The sequence below is a fragment of the Spermophilus citellus genome, assembly GCF_964194105.1.
Source record: "Spermophilus citellus genome assembly, chromosome: 1".
In the NCBI taxonomy this organism is placed as follows: Eukaryota; Metazoa; Chordata; class Mammalia; order Rodentia; family Sciuridae; genus Spermophilus; species Spermophilus citellus.
The window spans coordinates 231,369,067-231,388,667 of record NC_138182.1 but is presented as its reverse complement, the minus strand read 5'-3'; the positions used below and the strand labels follow the sequence as shown (position 1 = coordinate 231,388,667).

Here is a 19,601-nt window from a genome sequence, read left to right as displayed (position 1 = left end):
CTTACTGCTTATACCTGAGAGGCATGAAGTGCTATAGCTAATGTGCTGTATACCTTCTGGGGTTTGCAGCACTGGATTTTCTAAAAGAAACCTCAAGCTTTTTGGATTTGGGGATTGTGTGTTTACCTCATCACATTAAGGTAAGAGTAGCTAGTCTTTCCAGGACAGCTCTTAGTGCCCATGGTTTCACCTGGGACCTAGGCAGAAGATATCTAGTCTTACTGCCTCATGGACATACTACCAATTGTCTACACCACCCAAAAGTTAGCATATCATAAATGGAACTCATTTTTAAATGCTGTGGTAGTGGAAAGCTCATGAGATCTTGTGGGTTCAAGTCACATCTAAATGACTCACTGCCTTCCTCTGGACTTTAGCATAATTACTTCACATCTCTTTCTGACCCTTTCTGCAACTATATGTAAAGTGGCTAGTCAGGGTTGTTTTAAGGGTGAAATGAGAATTTTATGTAGAGTGCCTGGCACATTGGTACTTATGTGATATGTTTGTTTTCTTCCTCTCTTAGCTCCTAAGTCCTTCATTACCTTTCCTGGGTTTGCTATAGCTGGTCCAGGTGCTCCTTTTAACTCTGGCCTCTTTGTTCTAACTTATTCATATCTCCTCTGAAGAGAATCTTGAATAGGCTCCCTATTTCTTACTTGAATGAGGTGGCAAACTCCTATCAGACTTTGACTTCTTTTTCTCACCATAGCCTTATTTTAAGAGGTTAATCATGCTAACATATTCCCACCTGGTTTCTTCTCTTCTACAAAACCATCCACAGTCATGTCAGTATCTACCCAGGCTTGGTGTCCTTCCTTCTTTCCAGGATCCCATTTTCTGGATCTTTAAGTATTTTATATTTATACCTGTACTGTATCTTATCATGTATTTCAGCCCTGAATAATTCCTGAAGTGATGACTATTTTGTGTGTGTGACTTAAGGAGAACGGTGTCCCAAACTTAACTTTCAAAGTCTTCTCTGTATATTTAGGCACTTAATAAATATGTGTTGATTGAGTGAAATTCCTTGCAGATGTTTAGGGATTTGTGCTCTGAGGAGTTTTAGAACAATCTTTCTGCTTTTTTCTTAGAAAAAGACTTTTTTTTTTTTAATGGTACTGGGGGTTGAATCCAGGAGTGCTCTATCACTGAGCCACATGCGCAGCCCATTTTATTTTATTTTATTTTATTTTATTTTTTATATTTTGAGACAGGGTCTAGCTAAGTTGTTTAGGGCCTTGCTAAATTGCTAAGGCTGGTCTTGAACTTGAGATTCTCCTGCCTTAACCTCCTGAGTTGCTGGGATTATAGGCATGCACCACTACACCCAACAAGATGGGGTCTTGATAAATTGATCAGGCTGGCCTCACGCTCTTGAATGGCTGAGATTACAGGCCTGCACTGCCACACCCAGCTAAAGGCAAACTTTTTAATCAATTAGATTATGCTTTAGTTTACACTGAGGGGCTAGACTGTGTACTTTCATATACATTTGTTTTAATAATCTTTCAAAAGTAATACGAAATAATTTACTTTTGAGAAATTTTCTTTACAGTTCCTTGTTCTTTGAGGTGACTACTTTAAAAATATTTTCACTTATACTATAAAAGGCTAATTTATGAAATTTTCATTACTGTAATAGAACTTGGGGATTTAAGGATGCTTGTGTCCTTTGGATGTGCAGAGCATAATGCTATGAGGAATACCAGGGCAAATAGTTCTTATACTCAGTGATTACATAGTGTAAAAGTGGCAGTGTAGCATGAATGGTTGCTTGGGGTTGGAGTCAGGTTTTCTTCATGATGCAGGAAAACTAACCTCAATAGTAATGACATTGCCCTATTGTCATTGTTTAGATTGGTTGATCTTGGGAGCTACAAGGAATTGCTCATCCTAAAGCAGGTGACCAGTGACATCAGCCATGTCATCCAGGCCTTTTGAAAGTCCGCCTCCTTATAGACCCGATGAATTGTAAGTAAATAATTTTTTAGATTTTTTGTTTTAGTAAGGTCTGACACATGTGAAAAAAAATGTGTATGTTGAAACTTTGATCTATTAAATGTTCTTTTTTTTGATACCGGGGATTGAACCCAGGGGTGCTTAACTGCTGAGCCACATCCTCACCCCTTTTTATTTTTTATTTTGAGACAAGGTCTCAGTAAGTTGCTTAGGGCCTTGCTAGGTTGCTGAGGCTAGCTTTGAATTTATGATGCTCCTCCCTCAGCCTCCTGAGTCACTGGGATTACTGGAATGCATGACATGTGGATATTAAATGTTCTTAAAAATTAAACAATATGTGCACTTGTATTAAACTATAAGGCTGGGATTGTGGCTCAGAGGGAGAGCGCTTGCCACACATACTTGAGGCACTGGGTTCAATCCTCATTACCACATTAAAAAAAAAATAAAGGTATTGTGTCTACCTATAACTAAAAATAAATAAATAAATAAATAAATAAATAAACTGTACCAGGAACACAGAGTGAAAAGTATATTTCTCTTTTAATCTTAAGTTCTAGCATGACAGCTTTTCTCTCTAGAATTAACTACTGTCACCCATTTTTTTCTTCCTCCTTAATTCTTTCTTTCTTTTTTTTTGGGGGGGGTACGGGGGTTGAACCCAGGGGTGCTGTATCACTGAATTTTAAATTTTGAGAAAAGAGTTTTGCTAAGTTGCCCTTGATGGCCTCAAACTTGTGATCTTCCTGCCTTAGCCTTCTCAGTAGCTGCAATTACAGATGTATACCACCACACCTGGCTCCTAACACCCATTTTTAATGTTTGCCTCAGGATTGTCTAGGTTTATATTTGTGTGTATATTTATTCCTTTTTGTTTTTTACACATGATATGAAACTTCAATATTAACAACTATTTAAATGGCTATTGGGAACATATTGCAATTTTTAAAAATAACAGATCTATTGAGATATAACTCATGCACCATAGAATTTGCCAATTTAGAATAGACAGCTCACTGGTTTTTAGTATATTCATAAACTTAAACAACAATCACCACAATTAATTTTAGAACATTTTATCATCTTCCAAACCTTCCTGTTAGCTCACACTTCCCGTACCCCAGTCCTATGCAACCACCACCTACTTTTTGTCTCTGTATTTGTCTACTCTGGATATTTCATGTAAATGGAATCATATGATAAATGACCTCTTATAACTGGCTTCCTCACTTAGCATAATGTTTTCCATATTGTAAACTTTAAAAATGATTCCTGCCTTTATATAAAACAAGTCAATTTGAGGGTTCTTGGGTCCTTGGTCATTTGGGGATTTATCAGTGGATTATATTTTAAATTTGACATCAAACATGGATAGGAATTTCTTTTTAAAAGTAGTTGTAGCTTTAATTCTGATAATAGGAAAAAACACATTTCTCTTGTACTCTTACAACACAATCATTAGAGAATGCCTGTATGACCTCTGGTCATCAAAATGTGTGGGGATTGTTCCTTACTAGCATCAGCTGTAGGCACCAGCTGGGTGTTCTCCAATTCAGCTCTGAACCTATCTACCTGGAGATAGCATAGATTACAGATTGAGGGCACAGTCCTAGTATACTGCCTCCCACTTCTGATGTGTCTTAGGCACACTTAATGGCCTATGGTCTGACTGACCTGCTATCAAATGGGGTTCCCACAACCCCCTCCTTGGGTTTGATTAATTTACTTGAGTGACTCGCAGAACTCAGGGAAACCCTTACTCTTACTAGTGAACACCAGATAAACAGATACATAGGGTGAATTATGGGAGAGGGTATGATGCTTTCACTACCTCTCCAGGCATGTCTCCTTCAGAAACTCCCACATGTTCAGCTTCTGGGAGCTCTCTGAACTCAGTCCTTTTGGATTTTTATGGAGGCTTCATTGTGTGGGCTCAATTGATTAAGTCATTGCCATTGATGATTAGTTTAACCTTCAGCCCCTTTTTCCTTCCCTACTGGTAGGGAGTGGGGCTAAAAAATACAACATACAATCATGCCTCTGTTTTAATGTGACCAGCCCTGACCCTGACAGCTACCTAGGAGCTGTCAGCCATGCGTCATCTCATTAGCATACAAAAAAAAACACTTATTATTTTGTAAATTCTAAGGAATTAGGAGTTGTATGCCAGGAAACAAGGAATAGAACCAAATATATATATTTCACAATATCACATGTGGGTTGTTTTCCAGTTCCGCAGACTCCTTAGTGTTACTTGAACATGGTAGGGACACAGTTTTTTGTGATCATGAAGTCCTTAAAATATACTGGAGAAGGGTTGGAGAGTAGCTCAGTCAGTGGTGGAATGCTTATCTAGCATGTGTTTGCCTAGCATGTGTGGGGACCTGGGTTTGATCTCCAGTACAGTAAGTAAGTAAATAAGTAAGTAAATAAATAAATGTAGGAGGATATTGTAATTGAGTAGTGCTTCATTTACCAAATATTTATTTTGTGTTGCTTTTGCAAACGGTGGTGGACTATAACATACACATGGAAAGAGGCACAGGACATATATATGAGAAGATAAATAAAAACAAGCAAACATCCCTACAGTCATCACCCAGGTCCAGAAACAGAACACCTCAAATGTTTTCTGGGGTTTTCTCCTTTTCACTTATTAATTCTGAAAATCAATAAAGAAAAATAATAACTTTCTTTATTATTTTACCCCTAATATATGCGAGACAGTTTAGTTTTACTTATTTTAAAATGTCATATGAATATAATAATGTTGTATTCTTTTCTCTCTTGTTTCTTTCAGCCATTACCTGTAAGATTTGTTCACATAGCTGCATATATTCATAGTTCATTATTTTTTGCATCATAATAGCACTATAGAAATAAAATGCAATAAGCTAGGCATGGTGGTACATGCCTATAGTCCCAGCAACTCAGGAGACTGAGGCAGGAGGATCCCAAGTTCAAAGCTAGCTTCAGCAATTTAGCAAGGCCCTGAGCAGCTTAGCCAGATCCTGTCTCAGTGGTTAGGCACCTCTGTATTCAATCCTTGGTACCAGAAAAAAAGTGTGTGTGTGGGAAGATTAGTTTTAATAATACATTTTCCTTAATCCAGTGTATTTAAAATGTTTAAGTGATTGACATTAAAAAATGATTTAGGAGGGGCTGAGCTTATAGCTCAGTGGTAGAGCGCTGGCCTAGCACATGTGAGGCACTGGGTTTGATTCTCAGCACCACATAAAAACAAATAAAAGTTTGTGTCCATCTATAACTAAAAAATTTTAAAAAAATGATTCATGAGCCATGCATAATGGCACATGCCTGTAATCCCAGTGACTTGTGGGACTGAGTCAGGAGGATTGCACGTTCAAGGCCAGTCTGGATAGATTAGTGAGATTCTGTCTCAAAATGAAAAACAAGGCTAGGGATTTATTTCAGTGGTATAGCACCCCTGGGTTCAATCCTCGGTAGTGCACACACGCATCAAAAGATTCATAGGATACTATACATTCTTCTTTCATACTATGTCTTTGAAATCCACTGTGTATTTTACACATCTAATAGTACTTCTTAGTTTGGACTAGCATTACTCAAGTGCTTGTTAGACCCTTGAGGCTAGTAGAGGCCCTGTTGGATAGCACAGCTCTGTAGGATTCCATCATATGGAAATATCACAATTTATTCATTCCACTGTAGGTGAACATTTGGGCTTTTTCCAGTTTGGGTTTACCATAAGCAATGCTACTGTGAACTTTTTTTTTTCTTTTTTTTTGTTAAAGAGAGAGTGAGAGAGGAGAGAGAGAGAGAATTTTTAATATTTATTTTTTAGTTCTCGGCGGACACAACATCTTTGTTGGTATGTGGTGCTGAGGATTGAACCCGGGCCGCACGCATGCCAGGCGAGCGCGCTACCGCTTGAGCCACATCCCCAGCCCTACTGTGAACTTTTATACTGTTTGTGAAAGTGTAATTAGTACAGTCACTTTGGAAAACAGTTTGACATTGTCTGGTCAAGTTAAAAATGCACAAAGATGTATTCCTGGATATATGCCATAGAAAAATAAGTGATTTTTGTACCAGAATACATATTCAAGGATGTTCAGAGCTATACTGTTCACAATACCCCACACAGAAACAATCCAAATGTCTAAGTAGAATGGATTATAGAATTTTTCTCCTGGCATTTTCAAAGACCAACTTATCAGTGCCCCTCTCTAGTTTTGCCATATCATTTTTGTTCTCATTCCCATATACTCAGATTTTTTTCAAATTATCATGGTTAGCAGCAGCTAGTAGGAAGATGTCTTACTTTGGGGAGTAGAAGGTGGTTTGTGGGGATGGTTAAAACCAAAAGAGGCTGACATCAGTGTCGAATTGAGTTTTGCCTCCCAGGCTTATAGTTCTTAAGATTCAGTGTAGCCACACTTTAGTGTGTCTGTCACAGTGTGCCTATTTATGGTTAAATTACTGGGATGTCCAGAGTATTTTGTGTAAAGAGAGATTCTAGATCCTCTTGGGCATTACTCTGATAAGCTCTCACTGCATAGTTACTTTGCTTTGTGACCCTTGCCATAACTATAGATTGTATAGTGATTTGCTCAATGTCTTACTCTCTTGACACACTGAACTATGGAGTGAGAGTATCCTGTTCAGTTTTGTGACTCCATTGCCCAGAACAGTGCCCAGCACAAGTCAGCCTGACAGCTCCAGTAAACAGTTGTTAACTGAATGAAAGAATGAATGTGTTTTCTTTTTTCTCTTTTCTCTTTTTTTTTTTTTTTAGAGAGAGAGAATTTTTTTAATATTTATTTTATTTTTTGGCAGACACAGCATCTTTGTTTTGTTTGTATGTGGTGCTGAGGATCGAACCCAGGCCGCACGCATGCCAGGCGAGCGTGCTACCGCTTGAGCCACATACCCAGCCCCTGAATGTGTTTTCTTAACTAGGAGAATAAGGCTGCCAGGAACTACCCAGAATAGGCCAGTGTAGTTGTTATGTTCGATTGCACCTGTCCTGTGCCACACAGGCAAAAAGGTTGATATCATTGTTCTAAAAGTGTCTGGGTCTCAACCCCAGGGATTACAATTTATGGTGTGTACCATCTGAGATTTTTTTTTTTCCCTGCAGTGCTGGGTATTGAACTCAGTGCCTTGAACTTGCTAGGCAAGTGCTCTAGTATATGAGAATGAGAACAAAAATGATTGAGTTACATCCCCTGCCCATCATCTGAGAGTTTTACATTTTCTAGGTGATCCTAAGATGGAGCAAATTTTGAGATCCTCTGCTCTGTAGTTTATACAGAATAGTCATTCTCCAGGTATGTTTCCAAGGCTGGTAACATGTGTACCAGCTGGAAACTTGTTTTATCTCAGAACTGCAGAATTAGTAACTCAGGCTAGAACCAAGAATCTTTTAATTGGGCCTGCGGTTATAGCTCAGAGTGCTTGCATAGCATGTATGAGTAACTAGGTTCGATCCTCAGCACCACATCAAAATAAATAAATAAAGATATTGTGTTCAATTACAACTGGAAAAAAAATCTTTTAACAATCCTTTTCAGCTGATTCAGTGGGCCATAATAATAGTTTCATTTACCAATGGTTTGTTTAAATTATTCCAAGTGCTTTGTATATTCTTTGTGCTTACACTAAAAAGTGCTAACATAAAGTTCTTTTCATATGTATTTCAGTAAACCGAATCATTATGCACCAAGCAATGACATATATGGTGGAGAAATGCATGTTCGGCCAATGCTCTCTCAGCCTGCGTATTCTTTTTACCCAGAAGATGAAATTCTTCACTTCTACAAATGGACATCTCCTCCAGGAGTGATTCGTATTCTGTCTATGCTCATTATTGTGATGTGTATTGCTATATTTGCCTGTGTTGCCTCCACACTTGCCTGGGACAGAGGCTATGGAACTGGCTTATTAGGAGGTGGTTTTGGCTACCCTTATGGAGGAAGTAGCTTTGGTGGCTACGGAGGCAGCTATGGCTATGGTTATGGCTACGGTTATGGCTATGGAGGAGGCTATACGGATCCAAGAGCGGCCAAGGGCTTCCTGTTGGCCATGGCTGCCTTTTGTTTCATTGCCTCATTGGCAATATTTGTTACCAGTGTTATAAGATCTGAAATATCCAGAACAAGAGGATATTACTTGACTGTGATAATAGTGAGTGCTATCCTAGGTATCCTGGTGTTTATTGCCACAATTGTCTATATAATGGGAGTCAACCCAACTGCCCAGGCTTCTGGATCTTTATATAGTTCACAAATATATGCCCTCTGCAACCAGTTCTATACACCTGCAGTTACTGGAGTCTATATGGATCAGTATTTGTATCACTACTGTGTGGTGGATCCCCAGGAGGTATGAATAATGTTTTGTTTGTCCCTATCCACTTGGGTCAAAGGGCTTCAACTTGAAATATGTAATAGAGTCACTTTGGGAATGTTTTAAAAATATTGACTTTGGTCAGGTGTGTTAGTGCATGCCTGTAATCCCAGCAACTTTAGAGACTGAGGCAGGAGGATCACAAATTGGAGGCCAGCCATAGCAACTTAGTGAGACCCTCAGCAGCTTAGCAAGACTTTGTCTCAAAATGAAAAACGAAAAGGATTGGGGATGTAGCTCAGTGGTAAAGCGCCCCTGAATTCAATCCCCAGTACCTGCCCTTTCCCGCCCCCAAAACAATTGATGCCAAGGCTCTTCTTCTAATTATATCAGAATGTGGTGGAAATACTGGGTGTCATTATTAATATATAATTAAGATACTGTATAACTCTATCCATTTGAAGAACAGTTCACTGGTTTGTAGTCTATTCAGAGGATTGTGCAACTATTGCCACAGTCAATTTTAGAATAATTTCACTATCTCAAAAAGAGTTCTTGGGGTTGTGTTGTAGAGCACTTGCCTAGCATGCTTGAGGCACTGGGTTTGATCCTCAGCACCACATAAAAATAAAATATTGTGTCCACTTATAACTAAAAAATAGATAAATAAAAGTCCCTAGTACCCAATAGCAGTTAGTTTTCATTTTTCTAACCTTTCTGGTCAATCACTAATTCTAATTTGTCTATTTTCTGTGTATTTAATATAGTCTCACAATTTGTGGTCTTTTGTGATTGCCTTCTTTCATTTAGCATGATGTCTTAAAAGTTTGCCTTGTTTTTAGCATGTATGAGTCTTACATTACCTTTTATTGTAATCCAGTATATGTACATGTCACATTCTGCTTATCCTTTGTTGATAATCATTCAGGCTTTTTTCTCACTGGCTGATACAAATAATGTTTTGAATGTTGGTGTTCAAGTTTTGATGTGACCTGTATTTGAATATCTCTTGGGTTGGATGTAAATCTAAGGGTAGAATTAGTAAGTCACATGGTGATTCTGTTTAACCTATTGAGGAACTACCAGATTTTTCCAAAGAGGTGGCATCATTTTATATTCACACCAGAAAGGTGTAAGGGTTCAGATTTCTCCATTTTCTTACCAACCCTTGTTATTGTCAGTCTGTCTGATTGTAGCCCATACTAATAGGTGTCCTTGTGGTTTTCATTTGTATTTCATTGATAGCTAAGTTGTTGAGTATCTTTTCATGTACTTATTGGCCATTTCTTTATGATCTTTGGAGAAATGGCTATTCAGAATCTTTACTCATTTTTAAATTTGACTTTTTTTTGAAGTTGAACCCTGGGCCTCACTCATGCTACACAAGAACTTTGCCACTGAACTACATCCCCAGCCCAAATTGGACTTCTAAAAATTCTTATATATTTGGATGTGTCTCTTATATCCACATGTAAATATTATCTCATTTTGTTATTCTTTTTCCATTTTCTTTTTTGTGTCTTTTGCATAATAGCTTTTGTTTTTGTTTTGTGGTACTGGGGATTAAACCCAGGGCCTTGTGCATGCTAGGCAAGTGTTCTGCCATAAGGCTACATCCTCAAGCCCAAGTTTTCAGTTTTAATGAGGTTTAATTTATTCAGTTTTCTTTTCTATTGCTTATGCTTTTGATGTTATATCTGAGAATATTTGCCTATTCAAGATCACAAAAACTTCTGTGTTTTCAGAGTTGTATAATTAACTCTTACAATTAGGGCTGTGATCCATTTTGAGTTAATGATGTAAAGAAAGGATTCAAAATTCTTTGCATATAACTATCCAGTTTTCATAGTATTTATTTAAAGTACTGTTTCTTCATTAAATGTTATTCATGAATTGTCAAAAAAAAAAAAAAAAGAATTTATCCTATGATCTGGGGATATAGATCAGTGGTATAGTTTGCCAAGAAGGCACAAGGCCCTTACTTTCATCCCTAGCACTGAAAAACAAACAAACAAACCTTGTAGATGTGAACATTTATTTCTGGAGTCTTAGTTGATTTGGTTCATCTATATGTCTATCCTTATGCCACTACCACACTGCTTTGATTACTTTATCATTAATTTTATAGTAAGTTTTGAAATCATGAAGTGGGAGTACCAGACTTTATTTTTTAAGATTGTTTTGGCTAGATTCTGGGTTCCTCTCACTTTACCATATGAATTTTTAGGACCAGTCTCTATCAGTTTCTGCAAAAAATTCTGCTAGGATTTGGAAGAGTTGTGTTGAATTTGTAGATTGATCATTGGGAATTTTGTCATCTTTATAATGATGTCTTCCAGTCCATGAACATAGAATGTCTCTCCGTTTACATAAATTCCCTTCAGTTTTTTTTTTTTTAAGTGTTTTGTAGTTTTCAGAGTCTCTAGATCAAATTTATAGGTGAAGTTGAGAACCCTGCTGTTCAGTAACAATGAATCATCCTAATTACATTAGCATCTGAAATGTTTCCCGAGTTACTCATCTCTTGTTTCTGTTTTCTTTTTTTTCCTCTTTACACTATCTTAGGAATTCCCATTCTTTTACCTGAATGAGTCATTCTTTTAGGGTTAGACTTTCTCCAGTAACTGTCATCTTTATTTTGAAGACTGAATATTTTCTCTGCAAATATAGTATTTCTAAATGTTTGTTGCTGCCATTCAGACCTAGCTCTGGAATTGGTACTCCTGTCTTATCACATTCCCATCCCTCTATTTGAAACCTATATTCTTTGAAAAAGGATGTCAGATGGGTAGCTGAAAGGTGAGCCTCTATTACCCTTTAGTAGATATCCAGGACAGAGACTTGGTACCTGCCTCAACCTCAAGTGACTCCCAGTCCAGCACACCACTTAATATAGTTATCAGATACAGAAAGAACCATCCAGAATAGGAAGTTTTTTGTCACAAGGCCCTTTCTAGTACGTATATGAGACTCTGAAAACAGGAATCTGTCAGACGTAAGGAACCTTTAATTCAAGGCTCAAATTTATGGTTTGATTAGATTCATGTCTTTTTGGTACTGGGAATTGAACCCAGGGGTGTTTAAATACTGAACCACATCCCCAGCCCTTTATATTTTTTTATTTTGAGACAGGGTCTCGTTGAGTTGCTTAGGGCCTTCCTAAATTGCTGAGGCTGGCTTTGAACTCTCAATCTTCCTGCCTCAACTTCTTGAGTAGCTGGGATTACAGGTGTGTGCCACTGCATTTGGCAGGATCCATGTCTTGATCATTTATGGTTATACAGATCCTCTATGCACTAAAATTTACATTCTATGTAAAAATATTTGCCAAACATGTGTTATGAACAGGATTGTAAGCACAATTGGGTACTTAAAGCTACTTTTGAGATTAGCATTTTCCAGCCTTTTAGAAGTATATTTGTAATTCCTTTTACTGGCCATCCTCAAAACTGTCTATAAAAACACATTCCCGGGGCTGGGGCTGGGGCTGGGGCTCAGCGGTAGAGCGCTTGCCTAGCATGTGCGAGGTGCTGGGTTCGATCCTCAGCACCACATAAAAATAAATAAATAAAGGTATTGTGTCTGACTACAACTAAAAAGAAATTTAAAAACAACAACAACAACAACAAAAAACATTTCCTACATGGGCAATCTTTAGAACTAGTTTTCTACAGCTCTAAACTAGGGTGATGAGAATACCTAGCTTTAAGCCAATTTTGTCCATTGTCCCAGATGTTAAACACCTACAAAAATTTAAATATAAATATAATTAATCATATTAATTAATATTAAGCATAAGAACTATAATAGAATAATGTTAATATATAAATTGTAATTAATTTTAATCTGATTAATTAATGTAATGTATCAGCTTTAGATTATGATTTCCAACTTATTTCAGTGCACCTGTGTCAATTTTGTTAAAACTGTCACTGAATTGAAAGTTTGGGACTGAATGGGTTAAGTACATTCTGAGGATTTTGTCAAGTAGTGCATGCGCATGCTTTACCAGCCTTAGCCTAGTGGGTGTGGGTTAGTTTTGCTTCAGCATTGTATCCATTAAGCGATAAATATTTAGTAGGTCCTAGGGTAGATAAGGATTTTAACTTGTAGAGGGCAGATTGTAATTAATTAAGCAATAAAAATTAATTTGCAATGTCTTCAAATCCCTTTTTAGGCTATTGCCATTGTGCTAGGATTCATGATTATTGTGGCTTTTGCTTTAATAATTTTCTTTGCTGTGAAAACTCGAAGAAAGATGGACCGATATGACAAGTCCAATATTTTGTGGGACAAAGAACACATTTATGAGGAGCAGCCACCCAATGTGGAAGAATGGGTAAGTGTAAAGGAAAAAAACAAAACAAAACTTTGAATCTTTTATTAACCTCCAGGTTTCTGACTCTAAATTTTGGGTATTTGGTTAAACTGTGTGCTCAGAATTGTTGTCTGTGTATATTGCAAAAGTTGTTGCTTTTCATTTTACTCGGAACTGTGAAAGGATGGGTTAAATGGCAACTGTTTTACTAGAAGGTAAAAATCAGCTGGGTGCAGTGGCCCATGTTTGTAATCCCAGCAGCTCTGCAGGCTAAGATAGGATCTCTCAAAGCCAGCCTCAGCAACATTGAGACACTAAGCAACTCAGTGAGACCTTGTCTTTAATAAAATACAAAATTGGGCTGGGAATGGGCTCAGTGGTTGAGTACCCCTGAGTTCAATCCCTGGTACCCTACTTCCCCCCTCTCCCCCCAAAAAGGTTTTCATTTTCAAGGAACAGGTCTAGTATCTGAAAAGAAGTGACTTCTAAAGAAATCATGTAGAAAGAGCTTGATCTTTGCAAAAGAAAAACAATGTCTTCCTCCTACCCCCTTTTTGTTTCTCTGCTTATCACTTTGAAGGAAATAATATCACCCTGGGTGCTGCCTTGAGTCAAGATTGGCAAGGGTGTTTTGGAATAGTAGCAGTTGGCTACTACCACACCTGGGGTGGAACCCCAGGGCCTCGAACATGCTAGGCAAGTGCCCCACTACTGAGCTGCATCTCCAGTCCAGTTGGGAGGATTTTAAACTTTCTACATGAATAGAAGCATGACAAACCACAGTGACTAATTCTATACTGATAGTTATCTATGAAATACTTCTGTTCCACAAAGAGAGATTAAAGACTTGTTTTTTGTTTTATTTTGTTTGGAGATTGAACCCAGGGCCTTGAACATGCTAGACAAGTGAACTACCACTGAGCTGTACTGCTGGCACTGTTTTTTTTTTTCTTTCTTTTAGTTTTACTGGTGAATTCTACCATTTATTTAATTAAAAATTAACAGTTATTCGTAAACTCTTCCAAAATGGAAAGAAGGTAACACTTTACACTTCATTCTATGAAGTCACTGTTACCCATAGCCATATTAAGGCAGTACAAGAAATTACATACCAGTTCAGTCCTAATAGATACAGATGCAAACATTCCTGACAAAATCTTTGCAAATTAGAAAGGGTTTATATAACATGCTGCCAGCCCTATTTTAAAGTTTTATTTTCAGACAGTGGCTTGCTAAGTTGTCCAGTCTGACCTGGAACTTGACGTTCTCCGGTGTAGGTGGTATTTCAGGCATGTCCTACTGGTGTTCTAGTTTTAGTATATACTAGTAATCCTACCAGCTTTACTGAAAGCCCAGAAAGTCCCTTGGTCCAAAAATATCTGCCAAATGAGTAACTGAACTATTTAATGAAGGTGCCTAAACAAAATAAAACAAAAAGCAAACAAAACAAAAAATAAAGCAAAAAACAGGAAAGCCAGATGAGTGTGGCATGTGTTTGCCACCTGGATGAAGGTCACTGTGTCCAGGAAAGCCCTCCTTCATTCCCCTTTTAAGGGTGAAGTGTGAGGTTGAGTTTTCTTGCCATCTTTTGTTTCAGACAAGGCCATCTATAGATGGAATAGGACAGTCTGATGTGAACTATGAAGTAAGTGTTTCACTCAGAGTTTCTGGGTGTGTCTATTTTCACTGGCTGTTGTATTTGTTTACTTAAGGTTTCGAGAGAGACAAAAAAAAAAAAAATCCCAACTCAAGGGAGACCAGTGCCAGTAATATTAAAGTCCCAGTGAACTTTGTCCTCTCACCTGAGCTTACTGTCATGAAACTTTAATTAGTTCTATCTGCTTTTGATAATGTGGCAAAAGATAGCTATAGTAACTCATGGCGATGATGATGACAAACTGAAGAAAATGGCTCTTAAAAAGACTGGGGTTGTGGCTCAGCAGTATGTGAGCTAGCATGTGTGAGAAACTGGGTTCAATCCTCAGTACCACAAAAAAATAAATAAGTAAGTAAGTAAGTAAATAAATAAATAAATAAAAGGTAGTGTGTCCAACTACAACTAAAAAAATTTTTTTTAAAAAGGCATTATTTTCAAGCTGGGAATGGTTAACATACCTGTAATCCCATGACTCTGGAGGCTGAGACAGGAGGATTGCAGTTTGAGGCGAGCATGCAGCATTTTAGAGAGACCTGGTCTTGGGAGTAGGGGGTGTGGAAGGACTCAGGTATGTAGCTCAGTGGTAGAGCATCTCTGGGTTAATTCCTGGTGCCACACAAGAAAGAAAGAAAGATAGCAAGAGAGAGGTGGCAGGAGGGAGGGAGGTAGGAAGGAAGGGAAGAAAGAAGGAAGGAAATTATTTTTGAGGAGATAGTGTTTTTATTTTTAATTTAATCTAGTTATTTTTTGTGTGTGTGTGGCACTGAGGATGGAACCTACTTCACACATGCTAGGCAAGTGTTCTACCACTGATCCATAACCCTAGCCTGAGATAATGTTGACCTTGATTTAAACAGTGTCCTTGTAGTGAAATATCACATATAGTACCCAATAAATATGAATGATTTTTTTATGTATTACTTAAAATTTTTTTATGTATTACTTAAAATTACAGCATCATTTTTTTTTTCCTTTTTTGGTACCAGGGATTGAAATCAAGGCACTGAACCACTAAGTAACATCCTTAGCCCTTTTAAGATTTTTTTTATTTTTAGACAGGATCTCTCACTGAGTTGCTTAGGGCTTTGCTACGTTGCTGAGACTGGCCTTGAACTTGTAGTCCTCCTGCTTCAGCCTCCCTAGTTGCTGGGATTACAGGTGTGCACCACCATGCCTGGCTAAGGCATCATTTTTATACGACTTCCTCTGAATTCCTGGAAATTTGATAGTTTATGAGTTGTTTCTTCAAAGCTTCATTGTTCTGTCTGTAACATTTTTTTTAAACATTTATTTTTTAGTTGTAGTTGGACATAATTTCTTTATTTTACTTATTTATTTTTATGTGGAGCTAAGGATCAAACCTAGGGCCTCACACATGCTAGGTGAGTGCTCTACTGCTGAGCTACAACCCCAGTCCTGTAACATGTTTTTCATTTCTTAAAACTTAATAACCTGTTGAAGAACAGATATGTGACTTCCCAAATTTATGTTTTTTGTAATAACCTAATATTAGGCAGATTCTTTATTTTTTCCCTCTTCTTTCAGTTTGCCTTTAGAAACTCTATTTGAAATAAGTGATTTGGAGATGTTGTAGCCATCTCTTCTCCCCTTGGCTGCCCGAGTTCTTGTTGCTGAACTCAATATCAAAATTCTCCTTCTTTAATTTCAACATCACAGGAGGCCCATTATTTTTTCTTTTTTTTTTTTACATCCCCCCCACCACCACCATTATTCTTAATTTCTCTGCTTTTCTACACTTTTCTGCTGAACTTGGTTTCACTGTGGTCATGGGCTATCCCACTGCAAATGTAACCCTACATCTGAAATCTGTGATCGTGGAGTGCATCAGTGATTTTCTTCTTTTTAGAAATTAGTATTGGGGCTGGGGATGTGGCTCAAGCGGTAGCGCACTCGCCTGGCATGTGTGCGGCCCGGGTTCGATCCTCAGCACCACATACCAACAAAGATGTTGTGTCCGCCGAGAACTAAAAATAAATATTAAAAATTCTCTCTCTCTCTCTCTCTCTCTCTCTCTCACTAAAAAAAAAAAAAAAAAAAAAAAAAAAAAGAAATGAAAATTAAAAAAAAAAAAAAGAAATTAGTATCATCAAAATAATCTAGAATTTCTGGGTGTGATGGTGCATGCCTGTCATCCCAGCAACTCAGGAAGCTGAGGCAGGAAGATCACAAGTTCAAGGCCAACCTTAGCAATTTAGAGAGGCCCCAAGAACTTAACAAGATCCTGTCTCAAAAAATAAAAAGGGCTGGTGATGTGGCTTATTGGTTAAGAGCCCCTGGGTTCAATCCCTGGTATCCCTCCACCCCCAACCAAAAACAAAAAAATCTAGAATTAACTACTTATGCTGTGTGCAGAGTAAAACTTTGGTTCTAGGCATGTGTGAAGTCCTGAGTACAGTTCCCAGAATACCCCACCCACCCTACACCATGCATACACACACAAATTTGTGGAATGCTAAGGCAAGAGACTCTTCACATAGTTAATCATGGTTGATTGTTGAGGGAGAAGAAAGAATTAATGGAGAGCTGGGCACAGTAGTGCACACCTGTAATCCCAGTGACTAGGGAGGCTGAGGCAGAGGATTGCAAGTTTGAAGCCAGCTTTAGCAATTTAGCAAGGCCCTCTCTCAAAATAAAAAGGATTTAACTTGGGCTGGGGATATAGCTCAGCTGGTGGAGTGCTAGCCTTGCATGCACAAGGCCCTGGGTTCAATCCCCAGCACTACCCCCCAGAAATTTAACTCAGTGGTAAAGTTTAGTCCCCAATACCAAAACAAAAAGAAAAGCTAAAGTAACAAGGAGCTTCTCAGTGTTTACTCTCTCCTTACAAGTTGGGATAGGTCCAGAAATGTACTACCATATTAAATATTGCCTTTCTTCTGGACTTTTAATGGCTTTAAGATCACATCTCCTTCCCCAGCAAAGACATGTCAAAAGCTGAGATTTCAGAGTTTTAAACAGGTTTTAGCCCTTTGGTAATATCTGAGAAAACTTGCAATTTCCTTATTTCCTGCCCCAGTGTGCATAACACAATGGTTTCTCTGCAGGGATTTTTAGTTGTTTTCCCCCACTCCCTTTTTTGGGTATTTTGTTTTTGTATAAACAGGCCATGTTTGCACACTGTTTGTTAACCTGGTCTTTTATAGGCTCTCATAAATGCCTACCAATTCAGTTGTATTTTAAATCTTCTAAGGTTCTTTTAAAATTATGAATCTTTATTTTTTGTCATGCCCTTAAACCCCAGATCTATTTATTTTCCCCAGATTTAAAAAAAAAAATGTGCTTTAGGGGCTGGAGGTGTAGTTCAGTTGTAGAGCTCTGGCCAAGCATGTGTGAAGACCTGGGTTCGATCCCCAATTCCGATAAATATGATTGTAAGTATGGAGGGTTTTTTTGTTTTGTTTTTGTTTTTGTTTGTTTTTGGTGCTGGGGATTGAACCCAGGGCTTCATACATACGAGGCAAGTACTCTACCACTAAGCCACATCCCAGCCCCTAAAATCACAGAATAAAATTAAAAATAAGGGGCTGGGGATGTAACTCATTGGTAAAGTGCTTGCCCAGCATGTGTGATTCAATCCCCAGGATGGCCTCCAACTGCACCCCCCCCCCCCCGCACCCTCCCCGCCCCGTCTCCCCCCCAAAAGAAAAGAGAAACAAAATATACCAGAATGGTAATTAGAGGGAATAGAATTTTTCTTATACTCCATTATATGATCAAAATTCTGTATACTTGGCCTGGGGATGTGAAATTTATGTTCCTGCATGTTTGCTAGTAGCATTCTATTACAGACATGTATTTGGCCAACCCATGTTGTTGCTTAGTAGGTTTTTTCAGTTTCAGCTATATTGACTAATAGCTTTTGTTGTGGTGGTTTGTAAGAAGTTGTTAGTATAAAAGCAATACTAATTTATTGTGACATAATGCAAATAATATAAGAAAAAATGAGGGAAAAAAATGAAAAATGTTCTCCCTCTTTTTCAGTTTTCTGCTGGGGCCTTTCTTAACAGATTTGTATCCTTCTAGATTGTTTCTTTTCTTGTAAAATTATTGACTTAATACATTCTGAGACCTTGTTCTACCAATTCAGTCATTCTGAAAGAAGGTTCTAATTGATGTTAGGTGGTTGCTTCCCCCTACCTCTAACTCTAGGTGTCTAATCACATATACAAATTCAGTACAGTAGAGCAGAGGGGCTCTAGACCAAACTGCCTGGCTTATGATCTACCTTGCCAGTTACTTTTGGGAGACTTGACAAGGTTTTTCATGTCTCTGCCTCAGCTTCTTCATCTCTAGAATGTGTTGTTGGAGGTACCTGGGATCTATCTGGTGTCACCATTGTCTGATCTCTATTTTGTAACATTCCATAACAGTTTATCCATTCTCCTGTTGATGAACTTTGGGATTACTAAAAACTGCATTGCCAGGCACGTTGCTTGCCTATTATGAGGGGGGTTCTCTGTTTAATCCCCAGCATTGCTAAGTAAATAAATAATTTTTTTCTTTTTGGTACTGGGAATTGAACCTAGGGGATTTAATTACTGAGCCACATCCTCAGTCCTTTTTTAATTTTTTGAGACAGTGTTTTGCTAAGTTGCTTAGGGCGTTGCTAAAATGCGGAGGCTGGCTTTGAACTTGTGATTCTCCTGCCTCAGCCTCCTGAGTTACCATTGTCTTAATTGTATCATGGAGGTGTTTATAACAGCAGAACCCTGGGGCAGGCACAGTGTGCCCCTTGTAGTTCATGCTACTCTAGAAGCTAGGGTAGGAGGATCTCTTGAATGCAGGATGCAGAGGCCAGCCTGGGCAAGATCCCATTTTAAAAAAAGAAAAAAAGTACAAACCCTTTACACTGAGTGATTGCCTAGGTTGTTTTGTTACCAGGCCAAAAACTAAGCTTTGCCTGATTTGTGCATTATGTAGGCAAAGAATAGCCTTCATTTGTAGCTATTAGTTCTTAAATAGCCTAATGGGATTGTTAATACTCCCCCTTTTTTTCCATTCTTGGTGGATAACGCTGTCTTTTTTACCTCTAATGGATGTACTTTTTTTTTTTTTTTTTGTAGTGTTGGGGATTAAATTTAGGGCCTCCCTCACTACCAGCTCATTTGTGATATTTTTTTTTTTTTTTAAAGAGAGAGTGAGAGAGGAGAGAGAGAGAGAGAGAGAGAGAATTTTTAATATTTATTTTTTAGTTCTCGGCGGACACAACATCTTTGTTGGTATGTGGTGCTGAGGATCGAACCTGGGCCGCACGCATGCCAGGCAAGCGCGCTACCGCTTGAGCCACATCCCAGCCCCATTTGTGATATT

The 19,601-nt window shown here is 38.1% G+C and overlaps 1 protein-coding gene across 3 annotated transcripts in view; it reads left to right on the top strand.

The window, feature by feature from the left end:
* Positions 1 to 19,601, top strand: part of OCLN (occludin) — a 53,673-nt gene that overhangs the window by 8,345 nt on the left and 25,727 nt on the right. For all 3 annotated transcript variants that reach the window (XM_081298990.1, XM_081298989.1, XM_081298991.1), the window contains exons 2-4: positions 1,860 to 1,974; positions 7,650 to 8,331; positions 12,473 to 12,634. In XM_081298990.1, coding sequence (XP_081155116.1) covers positions 1,925 to 1,974; positions 7,650 to 8,331; positions 12,473 to 12,634 — 894 coding nt within the window. In that variant the 5' untranslated portion in view covers positions 1,860 to 1,924. The remainder of the gene's footprint in view (positions 1 to 1,859; positions 1,975 to 7,649; positions 8,332 to 12,472; positions 12,635 to 19,601) is intronic.